This window comes from Coturnix japonica, chromosome 2 (genome assembly GCF_054131305.1).
Source record: "Coturnix japonica strain WE chromosome 2, WE-NBRP24, whole genome shotgun sequence".
Lineage (NCBI taxonomy): Eukaryota > Metazoa > Chordata > Aves > Galliformes > Phasianidae > Coturnix > Coturnix japonica.
In genome coordinates, this window is record NC_140664.1 from 133518643 (window position 1) to 133538184 (window position 19542).

Below are 19542 nucleotides of genomic sequence, written 5' to 3' on the forward strand. Positions count from 1 at the left end.
TTGAAATCATTGTGAGGTTTTGCTTTTGGGCTGATAGTTGTTAAAGCAGTTCTGTCTCAGATTCATGGGGCTGAAAGGGGCCTTTGGAAGTAATCCAGGCAGCTACAGCTGTCATTCTAAACAGAACTCGATGTAAATTGCTCTTAAATATTCTCCCAGTAATAATCATTCCAGCTCTTCCCCAAACTCTTCCAGTGTTTTTACTGTTAAAAAGATTTTTGTAAGGTCTAACTCAGATTTTCTTCTTTCTGGGTTTATCCCATTACTTCTTGTACCATCTGCCAGGGATAATGAAAGATAGACGACTTCATTCATCTCTGCAAAAGGCTTTTACCCAGCATGTTGTAGCAAAAATCCCAACTTTCCTATTTTCATTTCCTTTGTAGATCACGTTTTCCTGAGCTCTGATTCTGCTCCTTGTTTCAGTTTCTCTCCAAATGGTCCCCCTGAAGCACAAAGTGGGCATTGCACAAAGAGAGGCCAAGAAAGGTTTCACGTGTAGCTTTAATCCTGCCTCATACTTGAGTTGCACAATTGACATTGTGGCCTTAATGTTTGTAATGCTGTTGTGTGGAACTTTTGCCTTGTTGACATGCATAACCATGCCTTTAAGTTGCACAGTTTTCCACAGTCCATCTATATAGAGATGATCTAACCACTGAAACATTATTCAGAAATGCCTCCTGTGCTCTGTGAGCAGATTCCCCACATTTCTGCAGCCCTTCTTTCTGCCCAATTTACCTCTCACAGACAAAGGCTCCTCTGCAGTTCTTCTGTCTCAGCCGGGCTGCTAAGCTGCCTCTCTCCACCTGGTTCTGCCCTGTTGTTTCTGTACAGCTGTCCTGCTGCTTGTGGGCAGCCAGCCTAACTCTGGCAGGCCAGATCTGTTCACTGCTTGGGCAGATTTTCTTCCCTCTGAGAGATGGCAGGTAGACAGCAGCATCCCGTGAGCTGGATTGCATGGCTGGCAGTCTGTCAGACCATGCTGAAGTACCGACAGCAGTACCTGGTAGGCAGCCTCATGCAGACCAAGCGAAGAAGCGGATGGGATGCCTGCTTTGTCTGAGGATTACATGGCTGCATTTTGGCCACAAATGGTGGTAGGAGGCTGGCATCCAGTTCAGTTCCAGTGTTCAGTGCATGCGGTGTCTGCTCTCATTTCTTCCAAATGGTCAACTTGTCTGTTTTTTTTTTTTCCCCTCCAGCATTATTTGTTAGACTGCTTTTCATAATGATGATTCATCACCGTATTCCCATTCTCTTTACATTTCTAACCCTACTTTATGCTCATCAGTTTGTGTACAGTCTGCTTTAGTGCATTCTTTCTTGGCTTCTCAACCGATCTGCATTTCCCTTACCGCCGCTTCTGTTTGTGACGTGACATTTCTTCTCACATGTTCCTCCATTTTCGTATTTGTTTTTCTTGCTCTCTTCCTGCTTCCTTTGGCTTCTGTATGATTTGTGCTATTGTGCTATTACAAAGGGAAGTGGTTTTTAAGTTGAAGGAGGAAAGACTGAGGTTGGATGTCAGTGGGAATTTCTTCACGGCAAGAGTGGTGAGCTGCTGGCACAGGCTGCCCAGAGAGGCTGTGGATGCCCCATCCCTGGAGGTGTTCAAGGCCAGGTTGGATGGGGCCCTGGGCAGCCTGGTCTAGTATTAAACGTGGAGCCTGGCAGCTCTGCCTGTGGCAGGGGGTGTGAGCTTCATGATCCTTGACGTCTCTTCCAACCCACGTCATTCTATGACTGTTCTATTTCCCCATCACCTTCCACGTCCCTCTCACAGTCAGTGTTCAGTCTCACCCTGCCCCTTCATTCATCATGCCTCCCTTCGTGTCCAGTTCAAGTCTTAAGCCGTAGTTTCCTCTTCCCTCCTGCTCCGCTGCTGTGCATTCCAGCTGAGTTTCTCCTCTTCATATCTATGCTGCTCTTCATGGCAGCATACAGAGGGTTAATGCAAGTGCAGGCAATTTGAATGACAAAATCTGGATTCAGAGCAGCCATAAGCTTTTGTGGCTGAGACGGTCCCTGTGAGCATTTCTAACCTTTGCCAGAAGCTTTATGCATACACGGGGAAAGGATGGTGCATCTGGAGTCTGAGAGATGCTGTGAGACTGGGGTGTGCTTAGTGCTGAGAGTTTCTAGGCTTGTAGCTTTGACGTGCCAAAGCTTTGTGTGAGCACGTGTGATCTACTTGATGAGATCAGAAACATTCAGAAATAGAAGTCTGGGTTAACTTTGGTAGGGTTACAGGAAGCATATCTGTACCTCCGAAAAGGAATATGGAAAACTGGAGGAGTGTCACAGCATCAAAAAGGTCGATCAGATGTAAGGAGTAACTTCCATATGCGAAGCAAGTGAATGAGCTGGGACCATTCCATCTGTAAAAGAGACTGGAGGAGGAGGACAGGCTTACGGAATGGTAGGTGGCCTCAAGAAGGTGGCTGTGTATTGACTGCTTCATACAGGACACTGAGGATTTGTCAAATGAAACTCTCAGGGCCAGACACAGGATGAAGGGAGGTGATTCGTTACACAGGATGAAGGGAGGTGATTCTTTACACAGGATGAAGACAGTTGTCTGGGGTGGCATGGAAATCCCTGCCAAAGGATGTTGTGGATTAAAAAAATAGTAATAAAATAAAATTATGTGAACTGAAGAGCAAGCTTGGCAAGTTCACGGAAGTGAAACTGAGAATTACTGAATACTTAGGAAGCTCTGAACTGAAAATACCTGGGGACATGGAAAGTATCAGCTGTTTGCTCTGTTCTTTAATACCAGCCATGTATCTGCTTATCATATTTCCAATGCTAGCCATACTGGGTGGATGGACCTTTAACCTGACCCAGCGCCCTTCTGACTGAATAGCCCCACTGCTGTATTTCATGTCTGCTGTAAGCAAGTGTCCATAGATGTGAGGCTTGAATTATGCAGCACAGCACGCTTTGCTGTTCCCTCATGTGACTGAACAATTCTGATGGCACTTTCTTGGGAAAAAAAAAAAAAAAAAGCCAACTTGATATGTATTAAATTTCAGCATTTTTCAGGCAATAAGATGTTTTTTAACATTCATACAAAGCTGCCTATGAGAAACCTCCTAAAAGGTGCTGCCACCTCTCCAAGGGCAGTGCACTTCTGGCATCATGATATATATTGATCTGCCAGAAGAGGGATTCTGTGTTGAACAGATAATACATCCTGGGTGCAAAGGCGCGGTGAAGATACAAACCACGTTACTTCTTTTTTAGGAGGGAGGTGTTTATCACTCACAAAACACCTCTCAAAGCAGTGCGCAGTACCACCTTTGTGGTCTGCTGACAGCTCTATTCTATGTGGGACCTTTTGTTCCAGACCAAGAGTCAGTTCAGCTGGTCACAGAAGAAAGATTTTGGCCGTGGAACAGAGCAGCATTCACTTAAGTTAGCACTGGCATTTTGATACTTCCTCATGTATTTATGGCATGTGAAGTTCTAATTGATCTTTAAGCATTTGTTTAGATTGAAGCTGGCACGTGTGGTACATATTTGTACTTTTTAAATCTTAAAAACTCAGGAAAAAAAAAGCCTTGTTTTGCTGGTAATGCTGGAGGGGGGTAATGTTTCCTTTCAAATTGCAAGAGTATCATTAAGTAGATTATATGGCTGCAGAGCTCCAACTGTGCCAGTTGGAAGAAATTGGAAAGCAATTACTGTCTAATGTTGTTTAATTGCAAACTCAGAAGTTTGAAAATCCTTCAGTGGAAGTTGTGAAGTTCATACAAACTGCCCCCACCCTTCTTTTTGTACTGCGTAGTTAAATGCTGCTTTCAAAACCGCCTCTGTATAGAGTGTCAAATGAATTCCAAATTTCAAGTTGTCTTGTGATTCAGTTTCCTTTTGGAAGGAGAACATTGCATGTAAAACATTTAAATATAGCTCACATCTGAGAAATTCTGCATCTCTGCAACATCTCTGTTTGGTACTTCTCATGTTTCTCAGGCCTCAATATCATTAATTCAACAGGGCGATGTGTTGGGTTGCCGATGCTCTATCGATGGGAAGTCATTGGGATGAGGGTATAATGAGATGTAGTCTCTTGTAATGAGATTGCTCCAAAGTTTGCATTGGTAGTTTTCCTTCAAGCTTCTTTATTATCAAAGCTCAGATGCCGACACGATATTGAGATGATGAAAAGGCAATATTCCACGCTTCCCAAAGTGCTGTAATAACTTTAGCTCTGTGAGTATCTCACGTATTAGAGCACACACTGGTGCAGACCACTGGCATCATTTGAAGTCAGGAATCTCTTTTCTGTTGAAATGCAGCTTACAGGTCTTGATTTGAATCAGAAGTGATACAATGCTGCGTCTTCACTAAGGAGAAAAACAATGTGCTCTGTAAACAACACAGCATAAAATGAGGGTGAAGGCAGAGAGTGCATTATCTCAACTTGGCACGGCTAAGTAAATAGTAGATCCCCCGTAGTGTTTAATTTTGCCTTTTAGCATATGGTAAAACAACTAACGGGGTTAGCTGGGAAACTAATTCTCAAGGCCAGTTCTCATCAGTCTGCTTTGATAAACTGTACGCGTTGCTCTGTTCTAGCTCTCCACTCCCTGCTCCTTGCAGGGGAGTTGGAAGGGACTTTAAAGGTCATCGAGTCCAACTCAAACCATTCCATGATAAGTTCTGTTCTGCTCCCAAGTATTCAATCTCACTGTGTTAAGCTTGTTTGTAGTGGTGAAAAATGCACGCTAAAGCATTTTCAATCTGTAACAACTTTGCTCATAGCAGGCAAAGTAGGTATAAGTCTTCTCACTTCACCTTTCAGAAATGCTAAGGTGTGTGTGAAAAAGGCATCCCAAAGGCATTCCTGGGCTGTTTCAAAAATGATTACATAATTCATTTAAAAGGAAACTGTTGGCAAAAATCGAATGATACCCTCTTTGCTTTCTCTTTAGTTCTTAAATGACAAACTTTAGTGCAGTCATTGTAGTAAATGGCAGCAGTGATCACCTGTGAAGGTGATGTTAGTGGCCATCATGTGAAGGCCATGGTTATGGCTAGCAAACCATAGCAGAATTGCCACACCCTGGGTTTTCCTGTGTCAAAAGCAGTGACAGCCTCTACTTTTGATAATCAGAATGTTTGAAGAGATGATATGCACGGCAGAATTATTTGATAGTTGTTGTTCCATTGTAGTCTGGGAGGAATTGGAGATGTAAGAGGAGAGGATCTGTTGAGTTGAATTCATGAGTTCATATTTCTCCTGCTGTTAACAGCTTCTGCTCATTTCTGCAGGATTTTGGGGTTCCCCTGAAAGAAGGGAATCTTTAGCATCACTTCTATGCAGAACAGGAGGCTGAGGGATTTTCTCCAGGCCTTCTCCTTTGTCATTTAGTAGTAGAAGCGGTGTGTACCTTAAAGCACCACACCTATAGATGTGATTAGCACAGGCCACTTGCTTTCTTCCTGCTTATCCCATCAGGGGTCATAGTAACTCAGAGACCAATGTAAAGTCACTCCTGTCTGCAGCACAACAACACTCAAGCGGATGCAAGTGTAGATCTGTGAGATACAGGACACCTTATAAACAAGGCATGTTTCCTTAATTCAGTCTGCACATCTGCTCACTGACACAGGATACCCCAGTGCCATTTGCCTACTCAGAAGGATCTCGGTTCTGGTTCTGCTTGCTCTTGGGGATGTAGTGGCACTCAGTGTTGGTAAGTCTGATGGTCAGCCTTAGTGCTGGTAACAAAGTTTTGGGTACCATCAGTTTTACCTTAATTCCCTAATGGGGTATTTGCAAGCCAGCCAGAAGATGTTTCTCCCTCTCTGGTTACAATTTAATATTGTGCAACTCGTTGCCCAACGCTGTGTCGAAACAAAGTCCTTTGAACTGGAAAGTTTGTATTTTAGGATGAGTCCTAAATGACTATATGTCATCGCTTAAGTAAATGGTGACTGTTCTCCTTTCCTCCAGGGTTAACTGTCTGTAGGGCATTTTCCTTTCTTTTGCTGGGATGTGGACTGTGGGGGATTGTAGCATCTGAGATTCTTGTCATGGGGGCTGACAAGTTTAAACATTATGTGTGTAAGGTAGCATCTGTTCTGGGAAAATTGAAGAGTTGCATTGAAGTTAATGATAATGATGGATTTAACTTTTCCTTTGGAGCTTCATCAGTGTGTCTTCAGTGCGGTTCTGGTGAGCTTAAGCTTCTTTTTTTCCTCAGAAGCTTATAAAAAGATATGTAACACAGCATCTCTTGCTTGTTAGCCCATTTTGAATTAGGCTGTTCTGAAAATATGCTAATTATGATAACAGATCTCAAGTTTGATCTTAAGAGTTGCCAGTATCTCAATTTTGTTATCTTCAACATGAGAGCTCTTCTTGCACCACAGATTTAGATCCTCTAATTGCATATTGACATATGGAAAGTAGATTTGTAAGTACTTTCTGCTATCCTCAGATGATATGAATAAAAAACTCTACCTTCTGCCCATACAGACAGAACTTAAAATATTTACTGAGCACTTACACCTAAAAAGGCTCACGTGGTGGAACTGGCCACTTTGTAATGCATGACAGAGCAGCAGCATGGCAAGTCAAGGAGCAGAGCACTGTTGCTTTTTGCTGGGCTGGGAGCACGCTGGCTCTGTTTGCTGCTCTCTCTGGGTGCTCGATGCAGTTCTGTTCATTCTCCCTTGAAAGCATCAGAACCTTTATTATGTGTGTGTGTGTGACTTCGATAATCTCTTCCCCCTCCTTTCTCAGCCTCTTGGCAGCTGTCTGACCACGTTCTGCTTCCCCTTTCTTTTACTCGTGCATCCATGAGCCTTTAGCAAAGGATTCCCCAGCCCCCCTCCTTGCTGGGTGCGCTTCCTTCAGCCACATCCACAGCTTTGCTGGAGCAGCAGCAGCACAAACCATCTGATTCCTGACAGCAGCACAGCTGTCCGCACTGCTCCACAGTGGAGCTGTGAATCTCCCAGCTCTGCTTTTCTCTCCGCCCGCAGAAAGCTGTGATCCAGGCAGCCTCCAGAAATGTCTGCTTTACCCCTGCATGCCTTTGGAAGGTACTACGGCTTTAAAGTTAAGAGTTTTTAAGTCTTAACACCAGTGCATATTTGCTACAGCTTCATCTGCAGGAGCTTCGTTCCTTCAAGTCTGTTAGTGAGTAGCGACAGTCTGTCCGAACAGGATGTGTGAATAATTATTTATTCCGCCGTGGATAATCTTGTGTTTGTAACTAGTGTAATTTATAGGCCATTGTGCCGCCTGCTTAAATCCCTTAAGTCCCCTCACAAGTCTCTCCAGTCTCAGCTGGCCCAGAGAGATTTGCTTACCCTCATACAGACTCTGCCTGCGAGGTCAGGTCAGGTTTTGCTGCTGATCTGATAGGTTACACTCACTGACATACAAATATCACTTATGGCTCGCTATGCCACCCTGAAAACCAGCTTGTAAATGAAACGTACCTAGTTTTCAGCTGTAACCACACATTTCTCCCCTGTTCTCAGGCTACAGTTATTGTCATTTTCTTTACATCATTGAATGGTTGGACTAGATGATCTTCTAGGTCTTTTCCAACCTTGATAATTCTGTGATTTTACCTTTGGGTACCTTTTTCTAAAGATGTCCAGAAAGTGGCAGATGTTTGCCATTAGCTTGGATGGATCCATGTGAGATGTGTGACTCAAGTCAGCAATACGAAGATGAACATTCCCCTCCAATACGTTCCCGAGGAACGACTGGACGTTGTGTTGAGGGACATGGCTTAGTGGGAGCTATTGGTAATAGGTGAATGGTTGGACTGGATGTTCTTTTAGGTCTTTTCCAACCTTGGTCATTCTATGATTCTACTATAACAGGCTGTTATTTGAGTACCAGGAATGGGACCTCTGTTATATTCCTTGCTGAGCTTCATGTCCACAGGAGTATGTGTGCCCTAAAGAAAGTGCAGTGCTGCCTACATGGTGTAAGTGAAAGCGTAGGGCCTCATCTGGGGCTTAGAACTCACGATACACTGTTGTCTTCATTAGACTCTGCCTGGTGTTACTGGGACCATAATAGCAGTTCATGTACTTGTATTTGCTTTCTTCTTCTTTATCTAGTGTTGTTGTATGGTGAGGGCAAAGGACCTGGCTCAGAGTGTGCAAAATCAGCTCAGAGGGGTCTTCTCGGATTCTCGGTGTCTTCTGTGCTGAGTTGGAACTCTTTTATTGTATTCTTCTGTTGCAGCTCATACTTCACCCATGCCTTCATGGGCACTTTATATTCTCCTTCCAAAATTCAGTCAATATTATGCACGAGCTTAGCTCTAAGATTTCCTCTTCTTCCCACATTACCTCTCTCCATCCACATAGCCAACACAGACCAAAACCCAAATCTGCAGATTGCAGATGCGCTTACATCTATTTAAATGGGATCCAGTCAAAACGAGGCCTCCAGCCAAGTGCCTGATTCCCTGAGGCATCTTTTTGGGGTCTTCAGGGCGTAAATATGAAGAAAACAGAATTGCTCATTTAAGCATAAAAATGTGTTAAATGGCCTCCCGTGAAACCAATGCAAACTGCATTAGTTGCAGAAGTTCACATTTTAAGTTTGTGGGTATGTTTATTATAGAAATATTTTTCAGAAGATTCCATATGATGTGACACAAGGAGGGCTGTCAGAGCTGTCATTTCAGTGCTGCTGCTATGTTATGCATGCTAAAACGTAATTGCAAATGGTACAGGGAGAGCTTAATGGTCACAGCTCTGTAAATAGACATCTCCTCTAGTAGAGCTTCAAGGTGTTGTTTTTAAATGTGAAGCGAGGGCTCTTGGATTTGTGCATAGGGTGCTCTGTGTGACTGCAGTCATGGCTGTGACTGTTCCCATTCTGTTGTTTCCATGTTTGTTCATCTCTTAGTGTACAATGTAAGCACGCTGTTTATGTGCTTGCAGGAAGGTGCATGTGTGGTACATGTGCACTGTGCACAGAAGGCTTTCCCTTTTTTTTTTTTGTGGTGGCAATGCTGAGGTCTTATAATGAGGGTGGCTTTTAATTATGTTTATTCTCCCCTACTCTGTTCTACCCTGTTTTCTACCACCTTTATTACCTAATATGTGCCATGAGATACGGTGCTCACCCTTCCCTCCCCTTACAGGCGGGATGTAACAAACTGTCACACACTGAACATGAAGGTTATATTAATGATTTAGATATTTCCTGGTGGGTTTTGTTTGCTTGTTGGAATCCGTGAGCGCAAATGTTCTTTTATGTAAGTAGCTGGAAATAGACTTCTGTCATATTGGGTTCTGGCAGCACTCGGGAGCCGCTGTTGGGATATAAAGGGTTAAACTGGCACAGAAGTTGATTTTTGGACCGAACAGCTTTTGCTGTTTTCCCCCTCCCAAATAACAATCTTCCCTCCCACAGCGAACAACTCTGCGCCTTTTGTTACTGTGGTGAACGAAGCTCGTTAGGACAAGGAGACTTAAAACAATTCAGCCCAACTCCTGGGTACGTCATCTCATGGAAGAACCAGCCTTTAAACAAGAGCGACGCCAACGACAGCACCGATGGAGCTTGCGAGAGGACTCCAAAGCAAAACTCAGCGCCGCGCAAACAGAGAGGGCAGAAGAAGTAAGTGCGTTTCACCTTAAGGTATTTATGGCCTCGTGGATTTCACCACGGGCCTTTCCCCACACCGCCTCCCTCCCTCCCCGGGGCCAGGGCCGGGGCAGCTCGGGCCGGGGCCGCGTTGTAGGCCGAGGATTGGCTGCGGGTGCGGGGCCGCCGCCAGCCCGCGGGGCCCGGTTGAGGGACGGCGGGGCCCGACTTAAGGTGGAACTCAGGCTGGGTCTGTCACAGCCCTTCAGAAATGACCCTCCCGAAGCATTGAGTTCACGTTCTGGCTCGGCTGTGACTGGAGGTGGCTCGGTGTGGTCAAATAATGATGTCAACGGTGTAAAAATGGGCATTGTGTAATGGCAGCAGGGAGAAAGTGGTGTTCTGTAGGCCCGCAGAAGCAGCCCCCCCATCCTGGCCCCCTCACTCTTTATGCATGTCAAGTAGTGGCCTGAAAAGAGACTAAGCACAAAGTTCAGCTGGACTGGGAGTGTGTTGCTGTGCTGGATGTAATTGCAGAGTTAAGGAGGATGTTAAGTGATGGGATCTTGTCCTCTGTACTATTGAGAACACTGCATCGCTTGGGGTCAAACCTTTTGCTGATGTGTTCAGTCCCTGTGCTCCAAGGCACAGCCTGATGTTGGTGCCCCTCAGTGCTGGAGCTGGTGGGGGAAGGGGAGGATTCTGTCACAGTGTGAGTCATGAGGATGTCATTTAGTTATTAAAAACGTTAAAAAAACACTCGTAGTAGTGCAAGAGGGAAGGGGGGGATACTCTTCTTCTTCTCCACAAGTTCCCTTCCCTTCCCTTCCCTTCCCTTCCCTTCCCTTCCCTTCCCTTCCCTTCCCTTCCCTTCCCTTCCCTTCCCTTCCCTTCCCTTCCCTTCCCTTCCCTTCCCTTCCCTTCCCTTCCCTTCCCTTCCCTTCCCTTCCCTTCCCTTCCCTTCCCTTCCCTTCCCTTCCCTTCCCTTCCCTTCCCTTCCCTTCCCCTTTCCCCTCCCTGGAGGGGACAACCTCCAGGAGAAGGAAAGTCATCAAGTGCTTTTTCTGGCTATTGAAAAGTAACTGGAAGTGAGGACTTGGTTAACCCTCAAAATGTTGTGTTATGTGTGAGAAAGTCAGATGTTAGGCGATGTTGATTACGTGTCATTATGCTAACGATAAAATGATTTTTGCTGAAGTTTGGATCACATATAAGTACCTGGCTAAATGAACAAAGATCACTCTGGTCACCTCTAAGTTTGTTTTTTTTCCTCTTCTGCTCCCTGATACAGATCTCGATTGAATACATCATGTACGAGTGTCAGCACCCAAACCGCTTCTGACGATCAGGTTGTCAAATTCTGGGATGAACTCAGTTCAGTTGGCTTACCAGATGACATTGATGTTCAAGCCTTATTTGAGCCAACAGGTGAGATGCCTTTCTCTCCTTGTTTCTTATCCATCAGTGTGGGTACAGTAGCTATACTGATAATGAATGAAGTTTTTCAGCTTTTTCAGCTGATTTTTTGCGCTCTACCATTTGTCAGATACTTAATTTTGCTTCCTGACTTTTGCCAGTGTTACATGGTATTTCTATGTAGTTTCCTCTTTAAGTACCAGGCAGACAGTCCTAGCGATGGGACTTGGTCAGGTTGATTGTCAGACTCAAAGGTCTTTTCAGTTATTCAGGTAGTAGGTAACACCTTCAGCGTCCTGATTGTATTTTGGGGAGGAACAAAAGAAATGAGACACAGCTTAATATAATCCTTAAAGTCTGAATTCTATAGCTTAACCCCCCACGATGGCAGCATGAGCTTAAATAATCTGAAATAAAGGAAGGAAAGATATAAAAGAGGAGATACTGGAAGAACAACAGATGTATTACACACTCACATGTTTCCAGTATCTGCAGATTTTCTGTCAAAAAAAAACCACCTTTATGCTTTGTCATCTGTTCTTTCATTTTAATGGAGCTTCTCTTTTTAGTCAGTTATGAATTACTTTTTTGGAAAGCATTTATGCCCTCGTGCTTTGATGCCAGGAGTCCATTCACATATTTTACCTCAAAAATGCAAATACGGTTCTTCTTAACCCAGTGCAAGTAATACAAATGTCATCCTTTCGTGAGTGTGGAAGCTGAATTTGAAGTTTAATTAGGAAAAAAAACACCCATATTTTGTTTTAAATTGTTATACTGTAGCGGGTGGGGTGGGGCGGGTGATCAATCTAAATTATGTTGTCATTCTGATCTGTGCATGAATCTTCCCAGGCCCTCACAGAACTTCTTTGTTTTGTTTTTGTGGCTGAAGGATTAAGTTGGCCAACTGCAATACCGAATTTCAGCAGTGAACGTAAAGCATTGTTTTATATGTAGTAAAAAGCTGTCTCAGTGTTCCTCCAAAAGTCTTCTTTATTTGCAGCTGTTTTTCTAGTGACTGAATTAGAAACTTCTTTTAAAATATACCCGTTGAATTCTGCCCATTCCCCTTGTGCAGATACTGAGTTCTCAATAAAACATTTGGCCCTATTATCTGTACTGGCACAGTTTTCTGTGCTGTGGTGTGTTATGGACTATAACAAGCTTAATGTAGAATTCTGAAGCATCGTTTGAGTGCATTCTACATAAACGTACAGATCTGAATGCAGTCATTGGGAAACGTAAGGTAATAGTATATATGTAGGTTAATGTTATCTGCAGTAAATCCCAGGATCTGATCTATCTCTTATGAGTGTCTCACGCACAGACATTGTGTATATACCCCCTGTTACGATTCTGTGGTCAGGCATCTGAAAATTAGAAACAGATGCATGGAATTGTACCACGATGAAGTGAAAGATGGTTTATGTGTCAAAAGGTTGCAGCGCGTTTAGTATTTAATAGTAACTGAGGTATATTTAATGTACAGTAATAAGGCCACTAAATATTGCAACAAGAACAGGAGGAGAGACTGTTTGTCTGGCAAGTGTGTACTATTAGAACTAAGTTTTGTGCTAACAGGAAATGCTTTATGGAGTTGTAAAACTGAAGCCGCTCTCTCCCAATGCATTAGGTCATTGCTGGGCTCATCAACGCTGTGCAGAGTGGTCACTGGGAGTCTGCCAGAGTGAAGAGCAGCTATCGGTGAACGTGGACAAAGCTGTTGTCTCAGGGAGCACAGAAGTGAGTAAAATGATGAGAGTGCTTGAAGCAGTAAGGAAATAGATAGTGGGGTGGGGCTGAAAAACAAGCAGGAAGCAAGTGACACGCAAGGTATTGCCAACAATATCCACATAAAGGTCTCTGAGCTTATGTTCATAATAGTGTTTTACGTACCTTTTGTGATAAATTCTACTCTTGCAGTTTATTAAAGAGGCTTTATGATAGATTCTATGCAATTCCATTAATTCTGACTGCAAGTCCTCTTTTAAGATAAGTAGAATGTAGAAAGAATACAGCTGATCAATATACAGACAAAAGAAAAGCTGAGTTCAAATTAGCAAACCCCCTGCTCAGTGGAGGAAGGCTTTTGTTTGCTGGTTTGTATTCTGAAACGTTCCGACTCAAATATAATACAAATATTCTCAAGCTAGAAGTTTGACACAGGAAAACTAGTGTGTACTGCCAAGCCTGTGTTATTATTGTCAATGGTGATGTTGCTCTGAAAGGAATAGGAGATATTACTTTCAGAGCAGGCCAGGTAGGTACTTAGTATTTGACTTTGGAATGGCAAGGACTTGTGAAGAAGCAGACACCTTTGACAGGGGTGGTCTCCTTTTGGTGCTGTGTTGGAGTGATGAGGAGACCTATTTCACATTGTTTTTACCGTTTGTGGCTGTATTTTTCCCAGTCCTGTTTTGATGATTTGAATAATTTTATCTTCTCTACTAATCAGTTGCACTATCAGCAAATCTGCATAATTTTGCTGTCTTCCCAGCGATCGTACTTAGGCTTATTTTTTAATTGCTTCTTAAAGTTCTTGATGCATTATGTTAAAATAACAAAACAATGTGGAAGATGCCAGTAAATGTTCTCCATTGTGTGGAGTCAAAAGCTGTTTTAAATCAGTCTTGCAATATGAGCTGTATAATACAGTTTTCCTTGTGCCATCTGCTTTTACATGCACTCGTATTGAATAAATGCTTTACTTTGAATAATATAATTGATTTCCGTGCTTCTGCTTTCAATGCTGAAGACTACTTTGAACGAACCTGATAGAACTGAGTTCTAAACGAGTTTGAAGATGTTAAAACACTCATATGTGTGTGCATGTATTAAAAGAATGGAAAGAACCAGGTTTGGTTTCTATCTATCTATCCATCCATCCATCCTTTTTATATCTCACGGTAGGTTTTGTTTACCCTTCTTTCTTGAATAGCTCTGGTGGTGGTTTGTAGTCATTTTGTGATCCACTTATTTTTATCCATGGTCTTCTTCTAAATAATTATCTGGCATATGACAGACTCCTCATGGTGTTAAAGCATGGATTTTGCTCTGTTGAATTTCATCCTGATAGCATTATTTCAGTCCCTACGTATTTCCTTTTCTGTTCGGTCCTTGCTGAATATGTTGAGAAACTTTTTTTCCCTTCAGCACAGCAGTCAGCCAACAAAGGAAGCAGTTGTTTTGGTCATTCTGTTTTGTCCTTCTGATGAAGTCCCCAGGGGGAGAGCAAGAGTGAGAGCACAAGGGAGATTGATTGTAGAGGAGCAGCTGGATTGAACGGGTCATCTTCATCCCACTGTCTCCAAGGAAGGTTTTGCTTCTATTTCTTTTTAAGAAATAAGCTGCAAACTCCTCTATAGTTCTCTGTTCCCGAGTTCAGAGCAGCACTGTGGGGGCTGCATAGAGTTGTGTGCAACTGCGTTGTCGTGTCTGTAGTGCTTGGTCGTCATTTTTCAGTGTCCTCAGTGCTTCGTAACTTGTCACTCAGCTAAAGAAGGCACAAAGGAGTAAAAGGTGCTCATCATATTCTGCTGCAAGAAAAAAATACTTTAAGAGAAGATCTTTTCTTTGTGCAAGGCTTTTCCAAAGGGTTTGAATGAGAGGTATAGCAATTCACTTAGTGTACTTTTTCGCATTTACAGCTGCTTGCGTTTTGCATTCGCTAACATTTTGAGCTTCTTTCTGGTGTGATGTTACTGCATTTTAAAAGCAAAGTATCTGCTTGAGTGTTCTGAGCACTGTTGGCAGCGCAGATGCAAGAATGTGCTCAGGGTTTACAGAAGAATAATTTAAATAGAAACAGGCTGTATGTTATTTCTCCTACTTACCACCGAATTTGCTTTTCATGTTGTTGTTGTTTGGGGATTGCTGTCTTCTTGTAAGTCCCTCTGGCATCCCATGGGTTTCTCATGTGGTTTGTAGCACTGACATCTTCCTTTAGCTTGGAAAGTACTTTTTCTTTTCCCTATCTTCACATAGAGATTAATTTTTGACGTGCAATAACCTTTTTCTTGATAGTGAAGTATTTGGGTTCAGGTAATGCAAGCTGCAGAGAGCTATTTGTTGCTTTTCTTACCTTTGAGGATGTCTTTCAGTTGTGTGTTACATTGATGTTTCTCATTTGTTAGGATGTCTATTGTTTGCAAATCCATTCTAACTGGATATGACAGTGTTTCTTATTACTCTGTTTACCAGTTGAGATGTCCATTTGGCTTCACTGAACTTGTAATTGCATTAATAAAGCTCGTGTGGACGTACATACTCCAGAGGAAGAGCTGGTGATGCAGGTGGCGAGTGTAGCTGCCAGACCTTCATTCAAGTTCCTTGAATGGAGCTTGAATGGTGTTTAAGTTAAGAGTCTGAACAGCCAGGCATGGCAGCTTCTTCCCCCACTGTTCCGATACACTTTCATGGGGCTCTGGAGTCATTTTGTTTCAAGTTTTGAAAGAGAAGATTGACAATATAGAGGAGAAAACTTCCTGTGACTTGCTTGATCCAAAACTTAACTTCATCGCTTATAGTTTATATGTGCTCTTCTCAATATATTAAAAAAAAAAACAACCATAGTAAAGAAGTTGTCATACTGCCAATGTTATGAAGAGCTGTTTTTTCTTACAGATATTTGTTCTAAGATGCAGAGATGATACTGAAATGGAGATGTGAAATAAAGCAAAGGAAAATGTCTGAACAGAAATCAAAGGACTTGCTAAAAAATACAAACACCAAACAGTACTAGAATGTGGATAAACAGAGGATTCTGCTTTTCTTTATGTTTCTGGCTTCAGTGTTATATTTTCTTAATGGCTCTGGCTTTTGATGCTTGGATGAATGATACGGGATGGGCTTACTGGCATTGCCATTTAAAATAGAGGCCCTTAGGGCTTATGTCTGCTCAGCTCTTAGTGGGAGTGGTTTCTGAAGTATTTTCAAGTCTTTTTAAATACTACTTTATAATTTCATTGTTCATTTTACATATATTGAGTAGGTAGCTGTTGCTTTACAGTCTGCTGAGGAAAAATAAAGTTTACTACTCATCTGCCTTACGTTGTCTAGACATAACCCTTCTTTATGCTGCAGTGTCCCACATCTCTGCATTATCCCCTACTTGCTGAAAGCTCTGCTTCTGTCTCGAGTGTCTTGCACTCTAAACTACAACAGTGTACACCAAATTAGAGTAAATTGCCTTGAAGGACCCTGGTGGGCCGGGCAGATTTTAGCAATCGGGGTTACATGGCTTGTCTAGGGAGGAAAATGATTTGTGGTAATGGTTTAAGGAAGTTGTGCAAATCAGAATGTAATAAGGTAGGTTTTTTGTTGGTTTTATTTTTAAATACGAAAGTAGCCCAATTAAAGGAGTGAATTTAAGGAGGACACAGTAGATAATGTTTGGACAGTTTCTCTTGACAAGAAAGCAAGGTAATGTCAACTTCCCCAGCCAGCTCTTTCTTCTGATAAGATGCAGAGAACAGTTTACAAGTTTAGGAGTGCTTGCCAAGGATAGGAGAGTCAAAGAAAACAATGTTGGTGGAAACTGAGGAGGTTCCTGTCTTCTTATAGACTGAGTAAGGGTAACGTAGTACTGATGCAGTGTCCAAAGGAGTCATCCTAAAATACAATATTATTCTGTTTCCATTTTGTAAGATTTCTCTTAACTCAGATCCTCTATCGCTCCTTGCATATTTAGCTTTCATTTTTCCAGCAGTAGCCAAGTGGTTTTTCAGGACTGAGGCTCTCACAACCAGGCAGCTGAAAAATTGCTCTAGTCTTCTCCCAGCCATCCATTTTACTTTTTTTTTTACTTAATCAGGGCAGTAACTTCTCTGTGTATGAGGCAGCTGTTTTCAGCTCCTGCTGAGTTCCTGATGGCTCTTTGGCACGTTATCGCTGCTGAGAACTGGAGGACTTGTTGCTTTGCATCAAGGCAAGCTAATCAATAGCATCTTGCCTTGTTCCAAACTATAAACCACTCTGCTGTCTTGACACTCTTCTTTCCTTTAAGCCCTTTTCTCTTGGTAACACAGTCTTTACTTTCATTTAGAGCAGTTTCCCTTGATGTATGCTACCAGAGGCAGGAGGTTGGTTGTGGATGCTTCCAACTTGGAGCAATGTAACAAAGCTGATGCATTAAATTCTCAGTTGATTTTTACAGTATTTTTTAGTTCTTTGCTTAAGACTCAGTTCTTGCGTGACTCCTAGGAAACTAAACTGTAAGGAAGAAAAAATATGGAGGAGAAAGTTGAAAACCAGTTAAAACAGACAGGTTTGGATTGGTTTGTTGTTTGTTTGTATGTTTGAAGTGTTTGCCCATAATTGGAATATAACCTCACCCCTTAACCTCAGGAATTCCTCTAGAGATTTGTAGGCATTTTCCTGCCATTAAAGGCATATCTTGTACTTCAAGGAAAGACATAATGACTACAGGTACGGCTTTGGTGCCTAATGTTTTAGTAACGTAAATTGTCTTCTGTGACCTAATCTGTTCCAGAACAGTTTGCATTTTGGTCACCTAAAGTCAGATCATCTGTGTCTTGGAGAATGTGAATCAGGCAGTTCTCACAGCTTGTTAAATGCCACCAGGGATGCCGTGCCAATGAATTTAGAACTGTATTTTCCAAGCTCCGCAAAGCAGCCATGGCATCTTAAAATGATCATAGTTGTTTTTGTTTTACTATGCGTAATTCTTCTGGAATACCCTTGTATACCATAAACGATGCCAACAGAGCTTTGGCGAATCTGTTGAGGTTTAGGAGCTGCTGTGGGAACCAGTATGTGTTCAGTCTTTTTGCAGATCCTGCAGATGAGAACAGATATTTTCCTCTTCAGCAAGATTTTAAAACTTAGTTCTCATTAATACTGCCTCATGAGCAATGATTGAAGTATTCTGCCCTTGGAATTAAAATAATCTGGGCCATGAACAGGCTGTTGTTTATCGACTGACACCGTCCTGTAGCATCTGCTTTGCAAGGCATACATGAAAATAGAGGAGCAGGGCGTGGGGAAGAAGTGAGAAGAAGCAGACAAGAAGGAATAAGACTTATTGAAAAAATCACCCTCTCCTGTTTTCTTCTATAATCTGGTTCTAGGAATCAAGAAAAAAAAGTATAATATATTTGATACAAAATAAAGCCAGCTTTTTGCCTAGTAGTTGGTTTTGTCCCTACAGTCACTTTTGCCAGATTTTTATTATTGTTGTTAAGTTATCCAGTGGGATTCTGTGCATCCCATTTTTTCTTCTGCAGTGTAACACTTAAGAAAAATGTGTTGTTCTCACACGTGAAGGATTTTGCTTCCTATCAGAACACACTCCGTTCAAATCCACAAACTCCTGGGCTCAGCTTTCAGAAGACAGTTGTCAGTTTCCTCAGTTGTCTTATAGACCACATTTTGTTGTACCTAATAAAACACATTTTTCTATATCCCTTCAGAAAATCTAGGAATAGTTGATACTGAATAACGTGAATGAAGAACTCTTCTATGCTTGTAATGTGTCTTTGTAATTAGTTAAGCATGTAAGGTATGGCTACCCCAGAATGTAATGAGACTCCAGGCTCGAGCATCAGTCCTGAGCAATGTATTTAAAGTTGGAGGGGACTCCTATGACATAAAATGGTCTGTCCCAGGGGTATGGTTACAGATTGAGAGGCAGCAGCATGGGGAAGGAATGGGGTAATACAAACTCCAGGCGACTCTGATTGAAGGATGGACTCTGAAATAGATTTTCATTTTGACTTTTCCATTTACGGAGGCAGAAAAGTTCATTTCTTTCCCTTGCGCTTTTGATGTAGTTGTTGTGAGTGTTTTGATAACTAAACACTGTACACTCAGTATATGTTGATGGATGTTTAGAACTTTCAGGCCTTGCTGAGTGGTTGGGATCATAACAAGCACGTTGATGTCACTTTTCATTTTCTAGTAGTTTCTAGCTTATAACTTGTCATCATAGTTTGGTCCTGTTGATAAGAAAAAGGAGAACGTGATAATGTGAGACTAATTTGGGTATGGCTAATGTTTACCTAGTATTTAATGAGTTGATTCTGTTGACAAAAGGAGGGAAGGCATTGATTCACCAGCCAAGATTTGGGGGAGTATTTGGTTCCTGAGATGAAGCAGAGGAAGAGATGGATGTGTAGATTTGGGTTTTGACTACATGTTTGGGTTGGTTTCTTGCTTTTTATTTTATTTTATTTTATTTTATTTCTTTTTGAGGTCTTCCTGTTGATTTACTTTGTTGTGTGCCTTCTGTGAAGTAACAACTGTGTTTTCCTCCCTACCTTTTTGCTTCCAAATATATGGAAAAGAAATAGTGAGTTTATCAACACGGGCAGTGCTATTGTTGGTGCACATTATAACTCATTGGTGATACTGGAAGGGTATCTTGTTCTTTGGTGCAGACCAAGTACGTGCTAAAGCTTCATTCCTACCAGCTTTGCAAAAGAAAATGCATTTTAGTTTATCTAATAAAGTTTATTTAGAACAAGGGAGACCTGTCCATAAACAGGTTTTTTTCAGTGCATTAATACAATTCCTGTGACTTTGTTGTC

The 19542-nt window shown here is 42.2% G+C and overlaps 1 protein-coding gene across 24 annotated transcripts in view; it reads left to right on the plus strand.

The window, feature by feature from the left end:
- KMT2C (lysine methyltransferase 2C) overlaps window positions 1-19542 on the plus strand; it is a 166540-nt gene that overhangs the window by 54077 nt on the left and 92921 nt on the right. For all 24 annotated transcript variants that reach the window (XR_014943185.1, XM_015852848.3, XM_085538968.1 and 21 more), the window contains 3 exons: window positions 9407-9613; window positions 10872-11008; window positions 12630-12739. Coding sequence is in view for 23 of the 24 variants with exons in the window: in XM_015852848.3 (XP_015708334.2) it covers window positions 9407-9613; window positions 10872-11008; window positions 12630-12739 (454 nt within the window). In the remaining variant the exon portion in view is untranslated. The remainder of the gene's footprint in view (window positions 1-9406; window positions 9614-10871; window positions 11009-12629; window positions 12740-19542) is intronic.